Source organism: Chelmon rostratus, chromosome 17 (assembly GCF_017976325.1).
Source record: "Chelmon rostratus isolate fCheRos1 chromosome 17, fCheRos1.pri, whole genome shotgun sequence".
Lineage (NCBI taxonomy): Eukaryota > Metazoa > Chordata > Actinopteri > Chaetodontiformes > Chaetodontidae > Chelmon > Chelmon rostratus.
The window spans coordinates 8,417,091-8,440,670 of record NC_055674.1 but is presented as its reverse complement, the minus strand read 5'-3'; the positions used below and the strand labels follow the sequence as shown (position 1 = coordinate 8,440,670).

Here is a 23,580-nt window from a genome sequence, read left to right as displayed (position 1 = left end):
GAGCACCTGGTAGTCAGTCATCGGTCGGGATCTCAGTGGAGCTGCGCACGGTGAACCAACTACACAGCAATGCGGACGAAAAAGGGGACAAACGAGGGGAATAGTCCGGTTTTCTCTAACAACCCGGTGTGTCGGGACTTTGCGTGGTCGTAAGGCAGAATTTCACGGGGATTTCGTCTCCAGAACCGCAAAGAAGAGGACATTAACTGGCTAGGAAGCAGCTCCGGGGCGGATATTTTCCCGACAAAACCCACAGTCGTATTCCCAGCCCCGATCGTGTGGAGCAGTCAGCTAAAAGAATGATCGCTTGAATATTTTTATACAGTCTTGTAGCCCTTTTTTTTGCCAGCACCGCTTCCCATTTTTTACAGACTCGCTATGGTGGACTCCCCTACCATGAAGAAGACTTTTGTGGTCCCAGACATAAAGCCATTGGATTTGTATGACTGTACTAAAGCAAAAATATGCGCAAGTGTCGGATGGCTGTTGGCAAAGTCCTACGGCAGTGCAGGTGGGTTTTAGTTGAGGCTACGGGCCTGGTGAGTTATGATACTGTTCAGAGAGGTCGTAGGGAGACCACCATCCTTTTGTTGTCCAGCAAAATGTTTATATTCTGTTCAGCAGTGTGGCGAAAAGCACATGCGTGTAGGAGAACTGCAGTGTGTGTGTAGCTCAGCGATTTTCAGCACAAAGAGCATCATATGAAAGGGGGACCACGCACGCGATGCATTTTTTGACACATGTCATTTGTCCTCGCTCAGTGTGCAGTCACATTTTCTAGTTACGTGTGTCAGAGAAAGGCCTCCTCCCTAGGCCTTATCATGCTAACCCATTTTGTCGTATTTCTAGCCGCCAGGCTTCAGTCACAAACTGCAGGCTGCTGGATATGTTTTTAATCCGGTTCCACAGGCATGGCACATGGGGCGGAGATGATTTCCAGTACCATTCTTCACTATCGGCGATGACAGCCAGTAGTAGCCAGTGTGAAGACCGCTTTAATGAGGGATACACAGCTCGTTGTGCTCTGAGTGAATAGACTGTAATTCCATTGCAATTTGTCAGGGGCTTCCTTTCATTATCCTTGGTCAACAAACCTCGAGAAGCGCTTGTGAGAAACCATCTAGCCTCTGATATAAAACTCTCCAACCTAAGAAAATAATGTTGCATGGGGCCTACGTGTCATAGTCGGTGATAACAAGTCTCTTCTTTGTTTTAAAGCCCTATCTGGTAAAGATTAGATCTCACAAAGAAGACACCAAAGCAGGCCTGTTTGAGAAATGGCCCCATGTCGTTTCATTGTAACTTTATTTTACCAGAAGAGTACACACTGTAGTCTAATGATAGGGCATTGTTTTCCATATAATCCTGGGTATATTTACTAAAATAACACAAGACAAAACCCCCAAAACAAACATATTGTCATTCTTGTGATGTGCATGTAAATAAATACTCAGAGGTTAATGGTCAAGGTTTTAGTCTTTGACCTCACTCAGTTTCGGCTGGAAAGTGGCGTAGAGTGAACCCTGTTTTACTTTAACAGTATGGTTTGTGTGTTACACAATCCCAGGCAGGCTTTGGGACCAGGACCATAGTCTGCTGCAGCCTCTGTGTGCTCTGTTTAGCACCTCAACCACGCCCTCTGGTCAAAGTCGCTCTCCATGCCAAGATACAGGAATATGACCAAGAGTGTGTTGATGTGTAGTTTTTGTTCTAATCAACTCAGCCGCCTTGCTGACAGTTTTCTGCCAAGTCAAGATGACATCATCGCGTCCCTTTGCAAAAACTCAGCTGGGTAGAACTACAGATAGCACAGCAGGAGCCAGACCGGGTCATCTGGTCCTCAGCACTTCCAGGTCACTTAACCTAGTGATAACAATAGGCGACATTTTTAATCTCTGAGTCGTTGTAGTGCAAAATGGACTTTCACATGGACGACACACCGTCTACATGTCAGGTCTTAACTTAGATAGAGCAAATTCAAGGTTAAACAGTAGTGTCTGGAAGCTTGCAAGGGCCTGATGACGTAAAAAAGCTAAATCAAAAAGGAACTCTACCGGGGGCCCTGAATGAATCCGTGTGCAATCATGATAATCTGAAAACTACTCATAGGCTTGGACTGAATACCTATGGTAGCATGAAGAAAAGCTAGGAAGCGGAAGTGCACAGAATACAATCTCAGACAAAGTTTCTGCAGGATTTTTGTCCTCATCTTCACCACAACCAAAGCACTAGTGTTATAACACTTAGTAACCATGCCTAAGCTTAACAGTTTGAAACACAATATATGTCAGATTTTCTAAATGCTAAAGAAAAGAGCTGCAGCAATTATTTTCCTGTCTCCTTAAGCCAATGAAAGACAGAATCATCCACCATGCATTATGGGTGTTCCCCATCGGCTCTGCTTTATCCGCCCACTAATTATGTTTCATCATAACATTATTAAGAACCATCATATAATCTCATTACATGTTCTAATATACTTGTCAGTTAGTGCTGGTTTATTTATGTCATAGACGTCAGCAAGTGCGATTTTTGGCCTGTGTGGGCCTGTTCAATCATTATATTATTCATGGTGTTATTTTATTGGGTTGTATGTATTTTAAGACTGCCCTGATAGATGTTTGGTGGCGCAGTGCCGAGGATGTTTTGTCATACCTTGACATATGATTTATGTATAATGTTTTCCACGAAGGTGAAAGAAAATTGGTTTGGCAAGCATGCAGTGTATGATCTGCACTCTAAGTTGTGACAGATGACTTGAAAGATCTTTTTGAGGTTGACGCAAAATAGTTTGTGTTGTTACACGGGAATGAGAGCAGATACTCTTGATTCACCGGTTTGTAGGGTAGGGAGAAACTTGCTCATATAAACTGACATGTTCAGAGGGATGATTTTGTTTTTCAGTTTTCTTTCTGAGCCCAAGCTAGCTGCTGTAATTTGTGTGTGTTTGTAATCCATCTGTAAACAGCTGAAACAACCTATGGCCCAGCTTAAACATTCCCCGTTTTGGTCAGCAGTCTCTTGGTATCCTCTCCTGATTTATTTCTTTTTTCTAGTAAACCAAACCACCGTGTCCAAACTTGTGTTTCTTTAGCATGGTAGCTTCACCTAGCTACAAAGCTCCTGGATCATACTTAAATCCTCTTGAAATGATTACTCATCCTCTCCCAATCATTTGTAACTATGGTGAGTCAACAAGGGACAAGGACCTGAGCAGGATGTAGCCTTGTTATTAGTATTTAGTCAAGCTGTAGGAAGTCCTGTTGGTGCACTGTATGAAACTCTTCCTGACTTGGCTAAACCCCTTGGTACAGTTACTGAGTTATAGTCTATTGCAAGAGAAGTCATCAAGGCAACACCACACAGGCCAGTGTAAGGTGAAGAAAAATATACAAAGATCTGTGTCCGAGTTGACGACACTACAGCAAGGTGGATACTTGCCAAAACAAATGCATCCTGCATGCTTTGTCACTCTGTTATCCAGTGTTGTCCCATTAGTCGCTCAAGCACCCACAACCTAATCACACTCTCTGTACAGGATGTGATTCTGTGTGTGCACTGGCCCTTTAATGCAATTTAAAGCTATTGTGCTTATGTCATCCTAGAGCGCTGTCTGAGAGGACATGTTACATGTTACAGGATACACAGGGCTCTTAGGGATGCCATATTTAAGTGGACCTGTGAATGTAAAGGGAGATGAGAGAGAGCTCATGTCGTGCTTGAAGTGTGCTTGTTCCCGCTGAGGACATGCTGTGAGAAGTTGGCTCGTTGATCAAATATGTTAATTTGCATGCATGCACATCATTCATTTCAAATTGATTGACCACAGGAATGGAACAGATGGTGAGTCAAATCAATTATTTCATTTGAAGTTTATTGACTAGTTAAGATACTTCTTCTACAGTCTAATGAATGCGTCATTGTATGTTTTACTGCTGTCTATTGAAACATTCTGAAATTAGGCAACATTATTATTGTTAATAGAATAGTATGGTCTTAACACACAGACATGTCCACTGGCAACCTCTAAGCTGCAGTCTTTATGTTAGCATTAGTATTTTGCTCAGATCTAGTGGTCACATGTAGGGTAGGGCGTTAACATAGCCCGGCTCACCACTGCTAGATTTTGGGGCAACAACAACAGTACTTGCTTTGTTCTATAAATGAGAGTGGATAATCATCTGTGTTTTATTCTTTCCACCGGATGATGATTTTTATTGCTCATTTTATTTGTAGAAATTAAAAGTCATGGCTCATAGACTTATCAAAACACATTTAAGAGTTTTTAATGTGGTAAAATGTTCTCCATATGTGGCATAGTAAGAAAAACATTATCACCAAACTGAATTTTTGATTGGGCCGGTATGCACTGATGCACATGACCTTGGGGTGGAAATGTCTAATCTCAAACTTGATTCTGCGTCAGGGTTCTTGAAGAGATCCAGGAAGCAGCTTGGCTAAAGGTTTTGCAAACTGCTGTGCTGTGTTATTAATAGAGGGACTTTCTTAATGTTCACTGTTGCTGTGACAATCTCCTTGAAATCCAACACTGATTGTTCCACTTACATGTAAAGTGAGAAGGGGTGGGCGTTGGGGTCTTGCCTAACCCTTTTTTCCCAAAGGAGCCAGCAAACTCTAAATAGTGGCTACTTTCAATCAACCTTTGGATGTGTTTATATTGCTCTGTGTCTGCTGATTGCTGTCTGGCAATGTCTGTGACATGACCAGCACGCTAACTCGATCAGTCAATGAAGTAGAAGAACACATGGCTCCAGTTATCAGCAGGCTATCGAGCAACGCAGGTTAGTACAGATAGGAGCTAACACAGCTGAACTGACTGCAGCCGCAATGGAAAGCTCCACCAGTTCCACTATACCTTTTTAATTGCATGACTCGATATTGTGCATACCAATTAATCAATGAAATGGTGCTAACAACAACAACTTGACGCTGCTGTTGAGAAAATCAGTTTGTTTTCCTTCTACTCAGAAGGTAAGAGGTCAGGGTCGGCACCTGCAGGTGGTTACGGATTAAGTCTCTTGGTCAGATTCTCCTCAGTAGATGGTAAATGCTTCCTCAACCCTTTCTACTTGATGAGCAGTCTGCTCGCTCGCCCACAATGGTGATATCTTACTTAGACCAGTAGATAAGCACTGACCTCATGACCTGTGAAAGTGACAGAGAGGCTGTTGCTCCAGTTTATGCAAACACACAAGCTTGTGTTTTTATTGTAAATATTTCCCTGGAGGTCTATTGATGTCAACGTTTTGGCGGCGTCACCTTCCTTTTTGCTTGGGGTTAGCTGTGCTTAAGGCTGCTAAGGAGTCACTCTTTTATGCCTCTTATTCATTTCAGTTTTTTAACCTTAGGTGTGTGTTTGGTCCAATGATTTTTGCTATTTTTAATGTTCAGGTTCATAGTTTCGGAACATTGTGGATGAATTTGCAACCTCAAATTTGTGCTCTGTGTGTTTCTGTGGCATGCTGTCTGTGACACAAAAAGCCTTCATGGTGAGACTGTCACACAGGCAAATCATCATGCTCATATCGATCTCGCTCATCTCACTGAGTTGTGCCATTTGCATCCTGCTTTGCCTTCTCGGGTAGTTCTTTCTTTTTTTTTTTAACACGTCATCGTGGGAAGACTTTTTCTCTCTTGACTAAGGTGTGCATTTTGGTCTGTGTGTCACAGTGTTTGCAGCTTGGAAGTGAGCAATTTAGTTTTGGCATGCTGGAGTGTATTTACAACAAAGTGGACCATGTGGCGTGACTGACAATATTGTCTGACAGCTATAGTCATCATGGTGTGAGAGTGAGAGACAGAGAACAGGGCATTGTCTAATCTGAAGCTGGGCGTTTTGTTTTGTTGTCTGATGTCAGTGGATCCATTACATGACTTTATAATGATATACAACAACATGGTGACACCTCCCTTGTAATAACCACTTTGTTTCTTCGTTAGGCACAAACTTAGACACTCATAAGTTTCTCCTTTCTCTTTTCAGGCAGACTGCTGGTATTTTCAGCATGTCAACCTTTTTCCCGAAGGCCCTTTAAAACAGTGAGAAGCTTATTCAGTATGTTTGTACAGAGACACAGGCTATTGAGTTTGCTGCTGGTTTGGTCTGGATGCAGAGAAACCAGTTTCACATAGGGTGTGTCTAGTGTATGTTTTTAGGAAAGCGTTGATCAAGCGTTGCTGTGATCTTATTTACAGAAAGACCAGTTTGAACAGATTCTTTAAGAATCTTCAGGTAGCCGCTAATTGTACTACATGTTACCTAACTACACTTTCTCTAAGTTGAGTTGAAAGTTTTGAAGTTGTAGGTTCTAATCAGGTTGCTGGTTTCTGCTATTGAGGTCATCTTTGTGAAGATCTAAAAGAGATTTTCCCTCACGTTTTGTGCAAAAATGAGGCAAAGGGTTTAAAAAGAGGTAAGAAATGAGTGACAGAGCGTCTTGGCATCTGCAGATGCCAACCTCTGAGCTCCTCATGCCCCACTGACCTTGATGCTTGCTCTGCTCTACTCACTCGTGTGATTATGACTCCAGGGTATACACCAGCTGTCTTAATCTGCCACTGAACCTGGCAGCAAGCAGCTTTTGAAGCCATCAACAAGATGATCTTTGACTGAAGAAATGAAGGAACTGCTAATGACAATTTTGTCCCTCAGCATATTGTTTGTTAAAATTTGCAGCCAAGTTTTGTAGTAGCGCCACTGCTGCAGGAACTTATCTAACTGTGTCTGTATGTTTTGTCTCTTGGTAGAGAATGTCCCTGCAGAGCTGCGTGATCCCTTCTACTGTGACCAGTATGAGCAGGAGCACCTTAAACCGCCAGTCACACGTCTCCTGCAGTCCTCAGAGCTCTACTGCCGTACCTACAGCCTATTACTGGGGGGCACTGAAGCCGAGGCACAGCCCAAAGACAACGCCGCCCTGGTGCAGCTCCTCACTCAGAGAGGCATAGTCTCCAAAGATCAGGACACACCAGTGACTGATGCAGACCTCCGACACAAACCCATTAAAATGGTATGGTATGTTATGTTTTGGTTATGGGAACAGTAACCACATAGGTGATGACCCCACACCAGTCTGGCATGCAATTTTGGGGGTAGTGGCCTGCATGGATTGACCTATAACTGGGTAGAAACTGCTTTATGTTTGTCTATCACCCAGAGGAGTGAAAGCTCCTCCTGTGGAACCAGATGCTATTGTTGATATAGGCGCTTGTATATGCTTTGATTCTAGGGATTAAAGGACATCAAAAAGACCCCCACCCATTCAACCCTGCCCCCACCCCCTATGTTGCCCCCAGCTGATCCTAGGGGATGAGTGGATCCAGCTGCTAGGACTAGGGCGGTTATGGTGACAGGACTACTTTAATTCCAGGGTGTGAGAGGGAGGGAGAGTCTGGATTCAATAGATGGTCCAGATCAGTTGCACAACAATGGCTAAACAGTTCTGGTGAAACTTTAGATACTGTGTTGAGAGAATAATCTGGGCTGACTCACTGAGTTAAAACAAGAGAAACAGGTTTGTCCTCTTAGTCCTTGACAATGGATCTCTCTCTCTCTGTCATTCTCTGTCTATTTAGCACACGCAAGATATAGTCCCAAATTCCTCGTACTGAAAACCTACAGATAACTAATTTTATTTTCATATAACGAATCATAACAGTCTCAAAGATGAGGGATGCTTAACAGTTTAATGGAACATTTATTCCCTTTCTGCTTCTGTTGACACAACAGGAACTCACTGTAACTCGATTTTGAAGTATTTCTTCAAAACCTCCCTTTATACAGATTATGAACTTTTTCCTGATCCACCTTTATTTTTTATTCAGATCCCAATTAGCTTCCAGATACAGGTCGCTGGTCTACCACAGGGTCTGTATGCGCACCAAGGTACACATGCATGTGCACCATGTGATGTTTTTTTTGAAAGCTTAGTAGGGAGTCTCCAGGGACCAGTATGGATTGTGTTGTTGTTGGGTGAAAGCTGTTTGCTCCACTGCTGCTGTGTACCGGCCACTGCAGCAGGTGTGGCACTGCTGGTGCTCTTGCGATTATAAGCTTTATTGTATCTTGGAAAGGTGTGCATGTGTCTGTGACAATTCTAAACTAAAAAGCACAGAAACTGTGTGACCATTAGCAGTATAGGCCTGGTATCATGTGAATTTCAGTGTGCTTCATGTATTATTGTAGTACAGCTACATCTAGTAATTGTAAAATCAATTTAAATATATACTGATAAAGTTGTACTTTGCCACCTGACAGGTTGTTTTGAACAGATGAAGATGAAAGACACAGTACAGGAAGAAAGCTGGTAGCGACAGAGTGGAAAAGGCTCATTTATGGGACTTTTCTTTCTATTATTGATATTGTTTATTAGTTTGTCATATCCTGTGCTACCTCTGTTTCCACACGTCATAATTTAACTATGCAAGTCTTAGTATCTATTTCAATGTTCTTCAATCCATTTCAGTAATTTTCAGTGCTGTTATTTTCATGGGTGATTTTTTGTTTTGCTAAAATCTACAGCCTAAAGCATGTCACATGTACCCTCCTCTTTCACCTAATTTGAGGTCATGTAGTCTTCCAACTAGAGGTCTATGGAGGACTATTTTTTTTTTTTTTTTTTACAAAACCCCACACCTGCTTGCTCTGGTAGGATATCTGTCTGACAATGCACTACCTGTGCCGACAGATATGCCATTCTGCAACAAAGCATTCAATGGCATAAATATTCTAAAAAATAAAAAGCACGATAGCAAGATTTTACAAAATGATGTAATCAAAGTTAAAACTACAATTTCATCATCATCACTACTACTATCACGCCACACTAGTAGCACTACTGCAATGGTCTATTTCATGCATGGTGATGCTGTAATTTGTGCGTGTATGAATTTGTCTGGTTGCGTGCATTTTAGTTCTGGTAGCTGCTTCTAGGCCAACCCATGGACCACCTCCACCATAAATCCTAATCTTTAAACTCTTATTTTGGCTGTTAATATTAATGCGTGTTTGCTGCTTTGGTATATGAGACTTCCAGTCTCTGCTTGGCCCAAGGCAGCTCTCTGAGCTTGTCTGCTGATGACTGACATTGTAGCTACAGTGTGGCAAGCAAAGAAAGTGGGTCATGCTGCAGCAGCATTAGAAGGATGGAGCATCAATGTGGGTCTTGGCCAGTAAACGGCTTTAAAGCAGCAGCAGTCTCCTGCAGCACTGCTGTATATTAAAGCATCACATGTCTGTGTCAAACAAGAGGATAGCATATCATGCGTGTACACAAAAGCATGTTGAGTCATGCTTGTTGCTGACAAATTAACACTACTGCCAGTTAATCTGACAAGCCATGTACTGTTGATGACTTTTCACTTTGTTGTTGATGCATCACACATCTTGCATCTTTGCATGTATAAATCCGGGGATACAAGTTGACCCTCAACCCATAAAGACGCTGGTATTGGCTTCGGTTGCTGCATCAGCATCAGTACACAGTGCCAATGACCTGTTCTTTCTAAAGCTACACAGTCTGTGCTATTATCAAAGTAGGGCAAACACAAACACATTATAGTTCACTTATAATTATTCTCCTCATCAAACTGTACTTACTACAGGATGAAGGAGCGCTTGCTGTTTGTCCTCTGCTTCTAGACCTTGAAATTTCTTAGGTAATAGTTGGAAAATGGTGGTGTGAGCTATGTGATCTGGGACAAATCTAAAACGAGTTCCCTTTTCCTCTGAACTGTATGTAATATGAGAGGGTCCCATATAAAATTTAATAAATTGGCAAACTGAGCTCAGAAAATGAGACAAGATGTATTTATTTACATAGACCTTCTCTTGTTTTTTTTGTATATCTCATACTGGACATATTGCAAAAACAAAACAAAAAAAACTTTAAACCTTAAGAAACATTAGCTACATTGATTTAATTAATTTAAGGCCTGGATGAGTTGCAATGCATCTGCTTTTGCCCTACTTTGCGAGTGCGTGCAGAGGCTGGTATGAAGGTCTTAAAGCAGTTAGTCATTGGCAATGCTCCTGCGAACCCAAGATAGCACCAGTGCCTGTACAGACCAGGGTTGTCCTGAAAGAAACACTTTGTAGATGGCACATCCTGAGCAGTGGAGCCTCCAGCTGCTGCTAGCTTTAGTGTGTGCGCGCGCATGCGTGAGCATGCACTTGTGTGTATGTGTGCCCTACTGGTAACTGTCCTTCTAGTGGTGGCCCAGCCCAGATTAGAGATAATCTGCAATGCAGACTGAACGTCATCATCCACGATTGGATGACACGCCAGAGATGACCACTGACTCACCATGTACCTAATATGTCTCACAACATCAAACTAATTTGCTACATTTATTGTAGGTTGATACAGTAGAGTATAATCATAATGATCCATTGCAAACATACTGTACTGTTGAGTAAATAACTGAATACATAACTACTATTTTATTACACTGGTGATGGGAGCATTTGTTCCCACAGTGACAAAGCAAGTCATGTAGCCATAATGCAGCTAACCCTCTTCCCGGTCCCCTGTTGGTTTTAGATACTAGGCACTGACACTTTGTCTTAAATCATACTGCTGTGTTGGCAGGTTTCTGGTCAAGTGAGCATCAGTCAGGAGCTTAGTTGAAAATAGAAGTGGCAGACTATCAGAAACGCTAACCATCATCTTACACCATTTGTTCAGCTTTGGGCCTTGGCTGATGAGAAACTAATGTGGAGTAGTAATTAACTTTTCTACCGTGTGTTAAACAAGTTTGGTGTAAAGGTGTTCTGCAGTGGTTTTCCTTGTTTAAGCATACAGTTCATAAATATATATGAGTGTTCATATATTTGTGTTCTTTGAGAGAACCTCCTGTCTAAAATCCCCTGCTGGGCCCCAGACCTGCCTGATCCCCCTGTTTGTCTGCCCCTGAGTACGCACCAGGCAGAGTAGGGGGATGGGGTTAAGTCATATTTCAGACATAATCAGATTTTGCCCTCATTGTAATCTCACTTAATGATCCACAAGATGCCTTTGCATTCTTTGTTTGACTCAGTTTTTGACGGGATTATGCTAGCAGATTTGCCAAATAGAGCCAGAAAGATTTCATGTTGATGGGGTTAATTGATGAGGTATTAATTTTTCCTCTCTCTGTTACATCGGTTTGAGCGGTGCTAACTGTTTGCTGGCTGGATGTTTCCAAGCAGAGAGCCGGTGCTAAGCCAGGGGCACGGAGCAATGCTGCGGTCAGGCTTGTGTTGAGATGCATTGTGGGTCAGCTGGTTGGTTGTTATGGTGATCTGGCAGGCTCTGTGCTGGGTGTTCATGAGTTGCTCCTCTCTCCCCTCTCATTAGGCAGACTTGTGATTTAGCTTAGTGAGCTCTCATGGGTCTGCAACGGGAAATCCACTTGCAACCCCTTCTTCCCCTTTCATTCTGCTGTTTTTGTCATGAATTTTCCTCCACTCTCTCGTATGAATAACGACTATACAGCATGACAACATGGACGGCCACTTTCACAAGGTCTGTCATTCTTTTGTTTTCATCTCCTCTCATTGCCTCTCCTTTTTTCATCGTCATCCTGTCTCCTTTCACACTGTGACAATAACTCCAACCTATGATTATACTTGTGGCTAAATGCAACAATATGTTACTACCTTAAATCACTTTAGTTTCATACAGAGTGTCTGAAACATGGCTGCTGGCAGAATTTAGCAGGCCTCAGAGACACAAGAACAAAAATGGTTGAAATTGATACCACAATATTGACACAATTTTTTAGTATTACTATAAACTCATAGGCAACTTAACGCTTGTAAAATCTAATGCAATCAAATGCAACAGCTCAGCCATAAATTGAACCTTTGCAAATATAATAATGTTCATTTTTTATTTAAACTATTATAGAGCTATTAATTTAACCATTTTGGACTACATTATAGTGAGAGATGTTCTAATGTTTTGCCAATCCCATTAACAAGCATGGGACAGGAACAAAATTAGAACCACATGTCAATATAATGGAGTCCAGTAGAAAAACACAACAAAAACTGCCTATTACAAGCTTCATAAAGGTAGAAATATGGTGCAAAGCTGCTGGACTGGATTGCATTAGGTTGTATAGGTGTACCTAGTGACGTGGCCAAGAGTATATAATCAGAATATGGCCAATGTATGCACACAGATTGCACAGATTGTTAATTGTTCTGTGTATCACACAGAACAATTAACAAATTAATACTTAATACAGTAACTCTGTAGCATGCAAAACAACAATTTGCTCAGGATAGATATTTTGAACTACAGAATTTTGCAAATATAATATGTTAATATAATCACAGTATAAAACTTGTAATTAAATTTGTATCCAGCCCTACTGTGTTTCAGTTATCCCTGCTAATAGTGCTCTGAATCAGTGAGATTGTGGCTCACCCTGAGTAGCCCCAGTCCCTATTGTCAGGCCATTTGTCCCCTCTTGTACTGCAGACATTTCCACTGAACAGACAAGTCATGTCACAGACACACAAGCAGCAGCTCAAGTCTTGGCAACAGTGTCAGGAGGGCAAGCCTGCCAGGGCTACACAGCTCCCAGTGACTTACTGCAGCACATCCAGAGAGCTTGGCCCAATGCTATCTGACAAGCCTTTGCTGGCATAGCCCGCCCTGCCCACCCCAGCACTAGGTCTGCCCAGGTCAGCACTTTACATCAGGGTTGAGTAGGCAGACATGCAGACAGGGCTCATGCACGCAGCTGGACTGCCACCAGCCCCCATCTGGGGCAACATAAGAGGTTAGAGTAGGAATGTCTGGCCCCTAAAGTGGAATTTGTAAGTAGTGAAAGGGAACAGGCACTGATTTGTACAGATTAGGATCAAAACTGAAGATTGGAGATTGAAGGAGTGGTCCCATGACAGGAATGTGTTGTTTTGCGACCTGCCCGTCTTCTCTGTTGGTCAGAATTAATTATTTTAACAAGGCGCTTGTTGCAATTAGCTACAGTATATCAAGGAGAGAGGGGCTCTTGTAATGCTGCTTGATGGCAACCAAAAGTGATGCAGATAGAGGAGACAAAGATAGAAGGGTTATACATTAAATAAGAAAGATTATACATGCATTGACTGCATGCATGCACTGTAGGAATGACTGTGTTAATGAGCTGTGGTCCTGTTGAGGCTCTCTAAAACTTGAAACAAGTTTTATTTACCAGCTACTGTGATCATCCAAAGGACAGCAGTGCTCTATTTGTCATGAATAAACCCTAGAGTTCATTTATTGGCCAATTGTCTGTGTGAATTAAATGTACTTAAAATAGTTCAAATATCTGAATCATTTACAGCATTATGTTAAGTTAAGTTTAGACATACAAACTGCTGTTGGTTGCAACTCCATGGCACAAACAGAGCACAACTTCTAATGAGCTAACAGGTTTATAGAGTTAAGGCGCTCTCTCTCTGACTGAGCTGATAATGTTGGCGGTGCATTTTAATGGGCTCTAGCCATTAGAAAGGACTCTAATGGTCTCTCACATGAAAGGAAACGTATTTGTGTCTTTTGGAATATCAAATATGTGCTAGCAAGAGAAATAATGTTTGATTGTTGTATATGTGTCTGGGGGTGGGGGGGATCAATTACATTGTCTGACAAAAACACAGTTTTGTACCAAAACTTCAGTAAAGACACGGAACACCTGTTTCTTACAGAGAAAGCTGTTCATTGTTATGCTTCCTGGTGATCTAGTTACAACACCTCATTTTATCCTGTAGTCTATTACACATGAGTCATACAGCAGTATTTCACTGCGCAAAAGGAAGGGGAAGCATGCTGGAGAGAAGGCAAATAAAGGTAAAGCAGCTGAGGAATGACAGTCCTGGGACACACGTGTTATCATATTACAGGCCCATTGCCTATTCAATGATTGTTCAAACATAGGTCCAAAGTTCACCCACGTCTACTGCTGTGTGTTTCCTTGGTTAAACCTCTTGTCCGTCATTCTGCTGACTCACAGCTGGCTTCTGGCGACCTCTAGAGGATGCTGCTGGTAATTAATGGTAGTGCTGCCGCAGTCAAAGGTGATCTCTGTTCTGCAGTGAGCAGTGCCCTGCTAGAGCAGTAGAAATGTCAGTACCCGGCATTATTGTGTTATATGAAATTGACTGATGCTGTAAAGGCTCTCTGGCTTTCGCTGTGAGTGGTCACACCTCTGACAGTTCCTCTTACTTCTACCATGTGATGGGTGCAGAATGCTCACCTGGCAGTGATTGATTCCCTGATGGCCGTGGGAGCCATGGAGACGGTGACTGCGGTGAAGGCGTGTAGTTCTGTCGAACTTCTGGGTGGAGCTTCCAGCTGGGAGGATGCTCTGCTTCACTGGGTTAATGTGGTAAGGAGAAAGCCAAAGAAAAACAGTACTTGTTTGAAGCACACATCTTTACAGTCAGAAATCACTCATTGTTCAGATGTTTTTCTTCCTAAGACCTCTGTTGTGGATGATCCAGTGTCTGTTTAGCTGCAGAAATAAGGATGACGTAATTATTTTACTGTCCATGCCAGAAACATGACAACAAGTAGAATATAGATTTGTGATCTTTGCGTGTTAACTGCTTTTTCTTCTTGGCATGCTTTCAGTTAAACCAGAAGCTGAGAGAATGTACTGAAGGAGCCCAGAATGACACGTCTCAGGCCATCACAGAGCCCCAACCTGTACAACCCTCTGTGAGTATTACTTTACACACCCAGTGTATTTCCATTCCTTGGCACACATCATTATATCCAAACACACGTGCTAATCTGTCTAGGATTATGCACTCAGTGCTATAAAGCACCCAAAGGGCTTTGTATGAAGCTCACATTATTACTTCTGCTGCACTTGTAGGCCTTTACCAGTTCGTACTGGTTTGCACACTAAAAGTAAAGGTAGTGTCATTGCTTTGTCAACAGGGTTGTCTTGTCATTTCAGGAAACTACCATCCCAACCCTTTCTCTTGTTTGTCTAGTTCTTCCACTGTAGGCTTAATACCTCTCCTTGTGCTCCTGTTCTACATTTCCCTGTCTTTCTCTATTTCCTTTCCCTCCTCCTCTCTGACAGTGTCCTACTCGCTGGTACTGGAAACTTGTTCCTGTAAGTTCCCTCCTTTCCTCTGCTCCCTCCCCCTGTCCCTCCATCCCTCAAGTGTCTTCATCAAATATATCAGCAATTGTCTGATAGTCAGGTGTGTTTTTTTTTTCCATATGCTGGTGTGGGAATGCTAGTGTGCATCACAACCTAGCTTGCATTAAATTGCACGTCACAGCGTAGATTTCATTGGGCGGGGCAGGACAGGGACGCGAAAGGCATTGTGTGTTGGCACACAGAGTGCTGCATGAATCACAATCAGTACTCAAGCAGGCCTTGAAACTGCCATGTACAACCGGTTCCTCTGGTGTGCAACTCGGAGGTGTGTTTTTGTGTGTGTGAAGGGCCATGGGTGTTAACAGAGACAGGCTTGTAGTCAGCTGGTTCCTGCTGACAGTGGGCTGTTTGTCCCTATACTATAGTTGTGGGCTACCTGAAACATTTTTTTTCTCTCTCTTGCCTCCTGAGACCCTCACTTGTCCCACTTTCTCCTGACGAAGCCTTCATTCTTTCTGCTCTGATTAATTTACTCCTTTTATATCTGCCATTTGTTCATCTAAATTCTCTCTCTTGCACACATTAGCATGACCTTTATTTGTCCTCTCTTCTTATATTCATACTGCTGACATTTTATGTTATGCATCACAATGCATATATCTAACCATGTTTGGAAAACCCTGCCTTTGATGATGGTTTTAACATTCACTAATATTTCATGTATTTCACATATAAACTTTAACAAAGTACCACTAAGGTCACACTGCACTATTTGATATTCTTGTTTGTTGTTGTTTTATTGTAGCTCCGCTACAGGAAGGATAAAATTCAGTCCAAACAAAAACCAATTTTTCCCGTGGTGAATGAAGTCAAAGACCTGGCCAGTGGTTGTGCTGTTGCTGCGGTCATACATTACTATTGTCCTGGCCTGCTAAGACTTGAAGGTACCAACAAACCATGAACAGTTTTTTAGTACTTGTTGAGTATATATCAGTCTAACACAACTTTTTCCTCTCTTACTTGAAGATGTTTGCATGAAGGAGTCAATGTCTGTAGCAGACAGCCTGTACAACCTGCAGTTCATTCGGGAATTCTGCGACAGCTGTCTGAAGAGCTGCTGTCACGTGGCACTGGAGGACATGCTGTACACACCGCAGGAGCTTCAGGTACTAACATTCGCATTCCTGATCATTAATCATCTGACCGACACATTAACAAAAATAAGTGCTTCTTAGAGCCTGATTTATTCTGTGTGATTCCTTAAGCTCAACTTGCTGAGCTTCCTAGCAGAACTGCTTTGCTGGTTTGAAATACGAAGGCCAGAATTCGTTCAGCCAATAGACACATTAGGTAAGTGTCACCAATTTTGTGGTCCTGTGTAATAATGTGTAATCATAATACTAAACATCTCTTATAAAGTCTTATTGGGGGATTTCTTTTTTGGTAGATGGATCCACACCGGTAACACCAAGTAGCTTCAGTGGTAACAGGTACAGAGGCTCTCTAAATATGATTTTACATTTGTAGTAGTCTGGCATTTTTTTTGGATGAGTCACTTGTTTGAACTGAAAATTTGTTTTTCTACCTTACAGTACCTCCCCTTCTATCTTCAAGAAGCCTTTCCTCCCCATCTCCTCTCCTGCATCAGGTAAGTTTAAGACTGTGTTGTCATCATTACATCAAGCTACAGTGTTTTGTGTATGTTTCTATCATTTTACAATCTGGTTCACCCATTTCTCTCAATCCTTGTTTTTGTGTCTTTTAGATGTGTTTCGTGACAACTTATTGTACTTATTTTTTTCCTTTTTTTGGTGTATTGCTTGGTTGATTTGTGCATCCCTGTGTGGTGTGCATGCCTTTACATGTCTGTGTGTGTCCCATTGTACTTAGGATCTTTGACTCAGTCTACCTCAATGTCTCATATAGAAGGAGTTGGAAAGACATGGAGCAAGAAACCTCTCAGGTAGGATTATACATTCAGTACCATTTTTAACATACTTTTATTGTATGTATACTCACTTTATTTTCTTCTTCTTAGCCGCCCCTTGTCAGCTGTATCCTTCAGCATTCCTTTTGGCCTGGACAGTGATGTGGACATTGTGATGGGCAACCCTGTGATAACTCGCTCTGTGAGCTCAGACCAACTCAACCCAGCAGGCCAAAATATGACCCGGGTGCCCTACACCCCTCCTGAAGACCTCAGCCATTTACTGAGCAAACCCCCTGGCCCCAACGGTCCACAGAGAGCTTCCTGGGCCACCCAGAGTCCCAGTATCCCAAGGTTGGCAGAGGAGAATGGCCTTGCAGCAAGTGAAACAGGAGAGCTGCCCACCATCGAAGAGGCTCTACAAATTATTCACAACGAGAGCAAGATGGAACCTCGTTTACACCCTGATGGTGCTCCTGATGGCTTCTACCTCCATTCTCCTGATGACCCTGCTAGCTCCAGACATAACTTGCCTAACTTAGCACCCATCAGCTGCTCTGCCCCTACACGCTCAGGAATGATGTACCGGCCCGCAGGAGAATCCAGGGAGCCCGCTCGCACCAGAAACACCTCTGAATGTTCACGAGATGATGACTCGGTCTTGAGAGATGGCAGCGTGGACTCAGATGCATCGGAAGACCTGCCTAAGGCCCAGTCCACTCCAACCACACCAGCTGCTGGTGCACACTCAACTAGAGGCCATGGCAAAGAGGTGTCTGACAGTGGTGTAAAGATGACCAGCTTTGCAGAACGCAAAAAGAAACAGGCAGTGGATTCTCCCAAAGCCAGCGACCCCACTTCTCCTCAGATGACCACGTGGGCCCAAAAGTCTGAAGAAAGCCCCAGCAAGAGCCCACAACTCAATAATGATATGTCTGAGCTGGGGGTTCGGCTTGAAGAAAAGCGCAAGGCTATCGAAGCCCAGAAGAAACGCATTGAGGCCATTTTTGCAAAGCACCGGCAAAGACTGGGGAAGAGTGCCTTTCTGCAGTTAAAGAAGGAGCAGCGTGAGGGCGAAGGTGAGGGGGAAGGAGGGGATGGCCAGGTCAGCACCTCATCCACAGAAGAAGACCTCTCTCGCTTGACACTGGAAGAAAGGCTAGCTCGAATGGAAGAGGAAGAGCAGCAGGACAAAGATGAACAGCGCTTCTCAGTGGAGGATGAGGGTAATGTCAAAGGAGGACTTAAGCTCAACAAGGAGGCCAGTCACTTTAAAGAAAAAGCAGGTACACCAGGAGAGAAGCGCTCTGGGATGCCTGGTGAGAAAATGGTAGCTCCCTTAGGGGACTATAACAATGCTGTATCCAAACTGACTGCAGCGCTTAGCTCCCTGCAAAGTGACATGCAGCGGCTGACTGAGCAGCAGAACCAGCTAATCAACAAGAAAGCTTCAGCTTCCAACAACAAATCCTGGGTCATTCCAGCCAGCCCTAAAACCTCCACCCCAGCCCCTGCTCCTGCGCGCCTGTCACGAGAATCCACCCGAGATTTAAATTCAGCCTCCTCCTCTCCCTCTCCATCCCGCAAAATCACAAACCACATCACTCCTCCTAAATCTCCTCAGGTCCACCGTAGAGCCCAGTCTGTGCCCCCTAAAAGCCCCAGACACCACCAACACAGTCGTCCCTTGGATGTTAAGGTCCCAACCCTATCGAGGGTCATCACTGCACCTCAAAACGTGGACCGCATCCCCCACCTTCGCCGTGTAAATCCCTGGCAATCCCAAGTCCAGACTTCATCCACGTTCTCTATTGGTGACTCTGACAGCCTAGTTGGGCTGCACTCATCTAGTCCAACTCCTGTCCCCACACCTGCACTGACCCCAATACCAACTCCTACCCCAACTCCCCGTCCTGCCGCAGACGACGCTCTATCAGAAGTTGGCTCCATTGACGATCATAGTATATTCAGCATGGACCTGGAGGCTGGGCCCTCGCATGGTCCTTCGGCTAAGAAGGAAGGGCTTTCAGCTGGGGGCTGCAGCTCTGGGGCCCCATCGGAGTGCTCGTTTGAGAGTGATGCCCCTGGGGTGTTGAATGGCAAACGCAGTAGCCTGATAGAGATCTCGCTGTCTGCTCTGCGAGGAGATGGGGAGGAGGATGACCAAGTACCCGATGCTTTCTCTGATTCAATGAGTGACCGGACAGAGCCAGAGATGAAAGGAGGGGTTGGTTTCTTTTTCAAGGTAGGTGGCTGAATAATATTACTGTACGTACAGTTCTAAAAATGCTGTTTTTGTAAGGTCAGTGCATTCATGCCTTTTTACTTCACGGCCTTTATTATTAGGATGACAAGGAGCGGCCGGAGGATGAGATGGCCCAGCGAAGAGCAGCTTTGCTGGAGAAACAGCAGAAGAGAGCAGAAGAGATGAAAAGACGCAAACTTGAGCAGGAAAAAGAAAAAGAATCAAAGTGAGACCCTTTTTTATTCAAACACCTGTATTCATATCAAAATTAAGACTGTAGCATTGAGTATCTTACATTAAATTGTTCAGGATTGTAAAGTTTGAAGATTACTGTTGTCAGGTTTAGCAGCATATGTTTAGGATTTATTGTCTCATGTTTAGTGAATTAAAAAAATTGTGGTTATAACTTGTCTGAATCATCAGTCTCCTCATGTTTTTATCGTTGGTTTTGCAATGTCAGCATCCCACATTGAAAGTTTGACACATTATCATTCTGTACTTTCAGCAAGCCTCAGTGGATGATCATCGAGGGCTGGGGAAATAAGAGTGAAGACAGACCCCAGACCCCAGGCACCCCTCCAGCATCAAGTACCCCACCAGTCGAGGGGACTCCCCAGCGCAGAGGAGACTTCACCAGGCAGGAGTATGAGAGGAGACAGCAGCTGAAGATCATGGAAGACTTGGACAAGGTGCTGAGGCAGAAGCCCACCACAGTTCGCGGTGTCAAGAAGCAGAGACCCAAGACTGTGTTCAGAGATGACTCCGTCCTCTCTCATAGCCCCGTCAAGGGTTTCATGGGTAAATAGTTCTGATGTTTGCACACGCTGGTCTTAGTCTTTGTATGAACTCTTCCTACACTTAAACATATTTGGTTTCTCAATATAATTTATTTTCCTCCTTGTAGGCACCAGGCTGAACAAGGTGTACTCCCACTCAACAATGAACCTGTCCTCTATGGCTAATGACTCCGGAGGCTTGACTGTCAGGAAGTCTCCCAGGTAACCTGCACATTGACGCTGGCTTGGTCTAAAACTGTGTCAAGGTTCTTTTTAGTACCAGAGACATAAAAATGTCTCCATGTCAGTAAATTCCCTATAATAAAGTAGAGCTGTGCAAGTTATTGTTTGAATATTGATATCGTTATATTGTAACTGTGATCCAGTAGAGTAAAACAAACAAGAATTACTGTGATTATTGACATAATGTTTCCAGATTTCTTTGGAAATATATTCTGCCAGCACCACTTCCCTTCCCTAAAATATTGTCATAATATTGATATCAAAGTGTGTGTTCAATTGTATACTAACTACAGGTCTCATTGTAGCTCTTATGAGTGTTATCAGGGACAAAGGTGCATGTAACATGTACACACAGCCTCAAGGTCTAGAACTGAACTGAACTTTTTTTTTTTTGACTCCCTCTAGCCGTTCACACTCTCCCTCCCGTCTAATGTCACCAAGACGAATGAGTGCTCAGAATGGAGAGAAAGACTGGGAGAATGGCTCTACTATTTCCTCCCCTGCCTCAATCCCAGAATACACAGGTCAGTGATATGTTCCCAACTCAAAGATTATAAAAAATGAATCCAGTGATCCAGCATTGTTTTGTTGGATTAATGACATTTGGAATACTGTGTTTTGCAGGACCAAAGCTGTACAAGGAGCCTAGCTTTAAGTCCAACAAGTTCATCATCCATAATGCTATCACTCGCTGCTGCCTGGCTGGCAAGGTCAATGAACCACAGAAAAACAAGATTGTAGAGGTAAGCCATGCTGCTGTAACAGAGTCCAACAAAGAGGTACACACTAAACTAGGCTAGAAGTGACTAGTATTTCAATCGTCAGCTCCTTTTACCTTGTGTTTTTTGTCTCTTTCTCCTCAGGAAATGGAGAAGAGCACGGCCAACCACTTCCTCATCCTCTTCAGAGATACCAGCTGCCAGTTCAGAGCAGTTTACACCATGAATCCTGAAACTGAGGAGATGGTACGGCTCACTGGAATTGGCCCCCGGGTCATCACACCTGAGATGGTTGAGTCCATTTACAAGTACAGCTCTGACCGCAAGCAGTTCACTGTCATCCCGTCCAAAACCATGTCCATGAGTGTTGACGCCTTCACCATCCCAGGTCACTTTTGGCAAAAGCGCCCAGGAACTCCGAAGAAGCTTGGCACCCCCAAATAAAGACCTACCTAAGACGGGTGTTAGAATTCAGGGAACCAACTCCCAACTTGACTCTTATTGTCCTCTATTTTGGCCAGTGAGGCACTTGAGGTTGTTTATTACAGAGTTAGACTAGCAGTGTACAGCATGACTGCTTTTTGGCCAGCTATCAACCTGGACCCCGAGAACAATCCAGTCAACTCTACATGCCAAGAGAAAGGGCCAATCACTCACACATTCAGCCAATGTAGTTACAATAGTTTCTCTCTTGAGAGCTTCTGATTGGCACTGCCTGGTCAACCTAGATTGTAAAATGATTCTGTCAGGATGAAGAATTTCTTTACCTTGCACCCTGCCTCCTCATGTCTTGCCTTACCCTGCCCCTTGAGTCATTTTTGAGACTCTTAGGTAAGAAAAAGAGGGGACAACCACACTGCCTTTGCCCTCACAACAGTATTTTGGGCCAGAGTAGTTCCCACCCCTCTCATGTCTGCTTGCTTTTCCTTTTGCTGCCTTTTCTTCTTCCAGGGCTCACTCTCTCTCCAGTCTACTGAGATAAGTTGCTCAGCTCTCAGTTCTGATAGGAGATCTCAGCTGAAAATGAATAGCAGGTAACACTGCTCTCATATGAATGTAGGACACACACACTCGAACCACTCATTTCCATTCAGGGGTGTTTTCACTGGTTAGTTAGGACCAGAATATAGTGCGTGATTCCTCTGTGGGCTGCACTGGTGGTGGCTACTGTGGTTGTCAGTGGACTTGCACACCTAGAAACTGCCTGTGCCCCCATAGTTTGTGCATTCCACTCCATTCCAACTCTCCTTCAGCTGTAGACATCTGGATGTTTTTTTTATACTGTTTTGACATGTTTGACATGCTGGACAAATCGGCCTTCGAGAGCTGAAAGAAGAATGAAAGTCATGTGACTTTTTTCCGCTTAACTTGCTTTATCATTTTCAACATGTGATGAATTGAAATGTTATCTGAGCTTATCTTGAAAAACAATACTGGAAACATGAAGGAGGGCTTTATCATGTTTATCATTACTTGGATGCAGCTCTGTGTGAAAATGATAATCAATGCTGATTTAAAATATGCTGAATGCTGATTACTTTGATTTTTTTTTTTTGACAATGATTTGTAAAAAGTAAGTTGACCTTTGTAAGCTACGAATAAGCTAGCCTGCTGCTTAAGCATTAGTGAGATGTATGTTTGCGATGAGAACGAGTGAATGAGAATGAATAGAAATTGTCAAACAGCTGAAAATGGCTGAAACCTTTTGTCTAGGGATTAATAAATCCTTTAGGTCATTTGGAGTCTGTTTCTTGTTATACGATTCCCTGTTTATGTGCCCTGGCATATAAACAGTAGGTTTCTTAATGAAGGATCATTCCGGACTGTAACAGCCCTCATCTTCCCCACACAGTCTCTAGAGACTCCTTCATGCGTAACTGGGGGAATGTAAAACACTGAGCTGTTTTTCTATTTTTTTTCCAATGTGTCCATGCTGTAAGGAAAAACACTCAACCCTGCAATTGCTTGCGATCAGGTCAATATCACCGCAAACTCTGTGGGAAATTGGCCTTCTTCCCTTCCTTTGCAGTCTTTAGCACTACAGCAGCTGCCATGGTGCAGCTGTCTTCTTTCCAATCACTGACTGCCTCCAACAAATGTGTTGTTTGAATGAGATTCCAATACAGATGTGAAAAAAAAAATGTCTAGGAGCATTAAGGAGAAATGGTAAGGTGATTGATTAAAAGTGTGAGTGTAGGAGTGCATATGGAATTAGTGAATGTTTGTATTTATGTGTTTGTAAAGAGTAGTATGTGGTAGTTAAACACTATATTTTGATTCTGTGCAATTTTCCCTAGAAACCCCCACGTCACCCAGAGGTGTATTTATTTGGTTTGCATTAGATGGTGCATTTGATGTTTAGATTCAGGTTCTACTTATGTCTCTTTTGGTTAAGGTGGTAAATCACTCATTCATTTCATAGAAGTTGTCATAACATTTATGTTGTTTTCTTTCTCTTTTGTTATCGAATCTGTGCCAGCACATTATGTATGTTCATTTCATAAATTGACTATCCTTGGCAACTGGACCAGACAAATAAAAATCCTTCTTTTAAATCAT

General features: G+C 43.1%; 1 protein-coding gene across 2 annotated transcripts; it reads left to right on the top strand.

Annotated features, from left to right (window-relative positions):
* The first annotated feature begins 36 nt into the window (after positions 1-36).
* camsap3 (calmodulin regulated spectrin-associated protein family, member 3) lies at positions 37-23,580 on the top strand. 2 transcript variants are annotated; one of them, XM_041956557.1, is made up of 17 exons: positions 37-511; positions 6,769-7,031; positions 14,242-14,382; positions 14,628-14,714; positions 15,917-16,055; positions 16,138-16,277; positions 16,377-16,461; positions 16,559-16,601; positions 16,704-16,759; positions 17,038-17,074; positions 17,150-19,283; positions 19,385-19,509; positions 19,789-20,081; positions 20,188-20,281; positions 20,708-20,826; positions 20,927-21,045; positions 21,166-23,580. In XM_041956557.1, the coding sequence occupies exons 1-17, from the start codon at positions 379-381 to the stop codon at positions 21,463-21,465; spliced, it is 4,308 nt and encodes a 1,435-aa protein (XP_041812491.1). In that variant the 5' UTR covers positions 37-378; the 3' UTR covers positions 21,466-23,580. The 2 variants fall into 2 exon arrangements, with proteins under 2 accessions (XP_041812491.1, XP_041812490.1); XM_041956556.1 differs by having other exon boundaries at positions 17,002-17,074.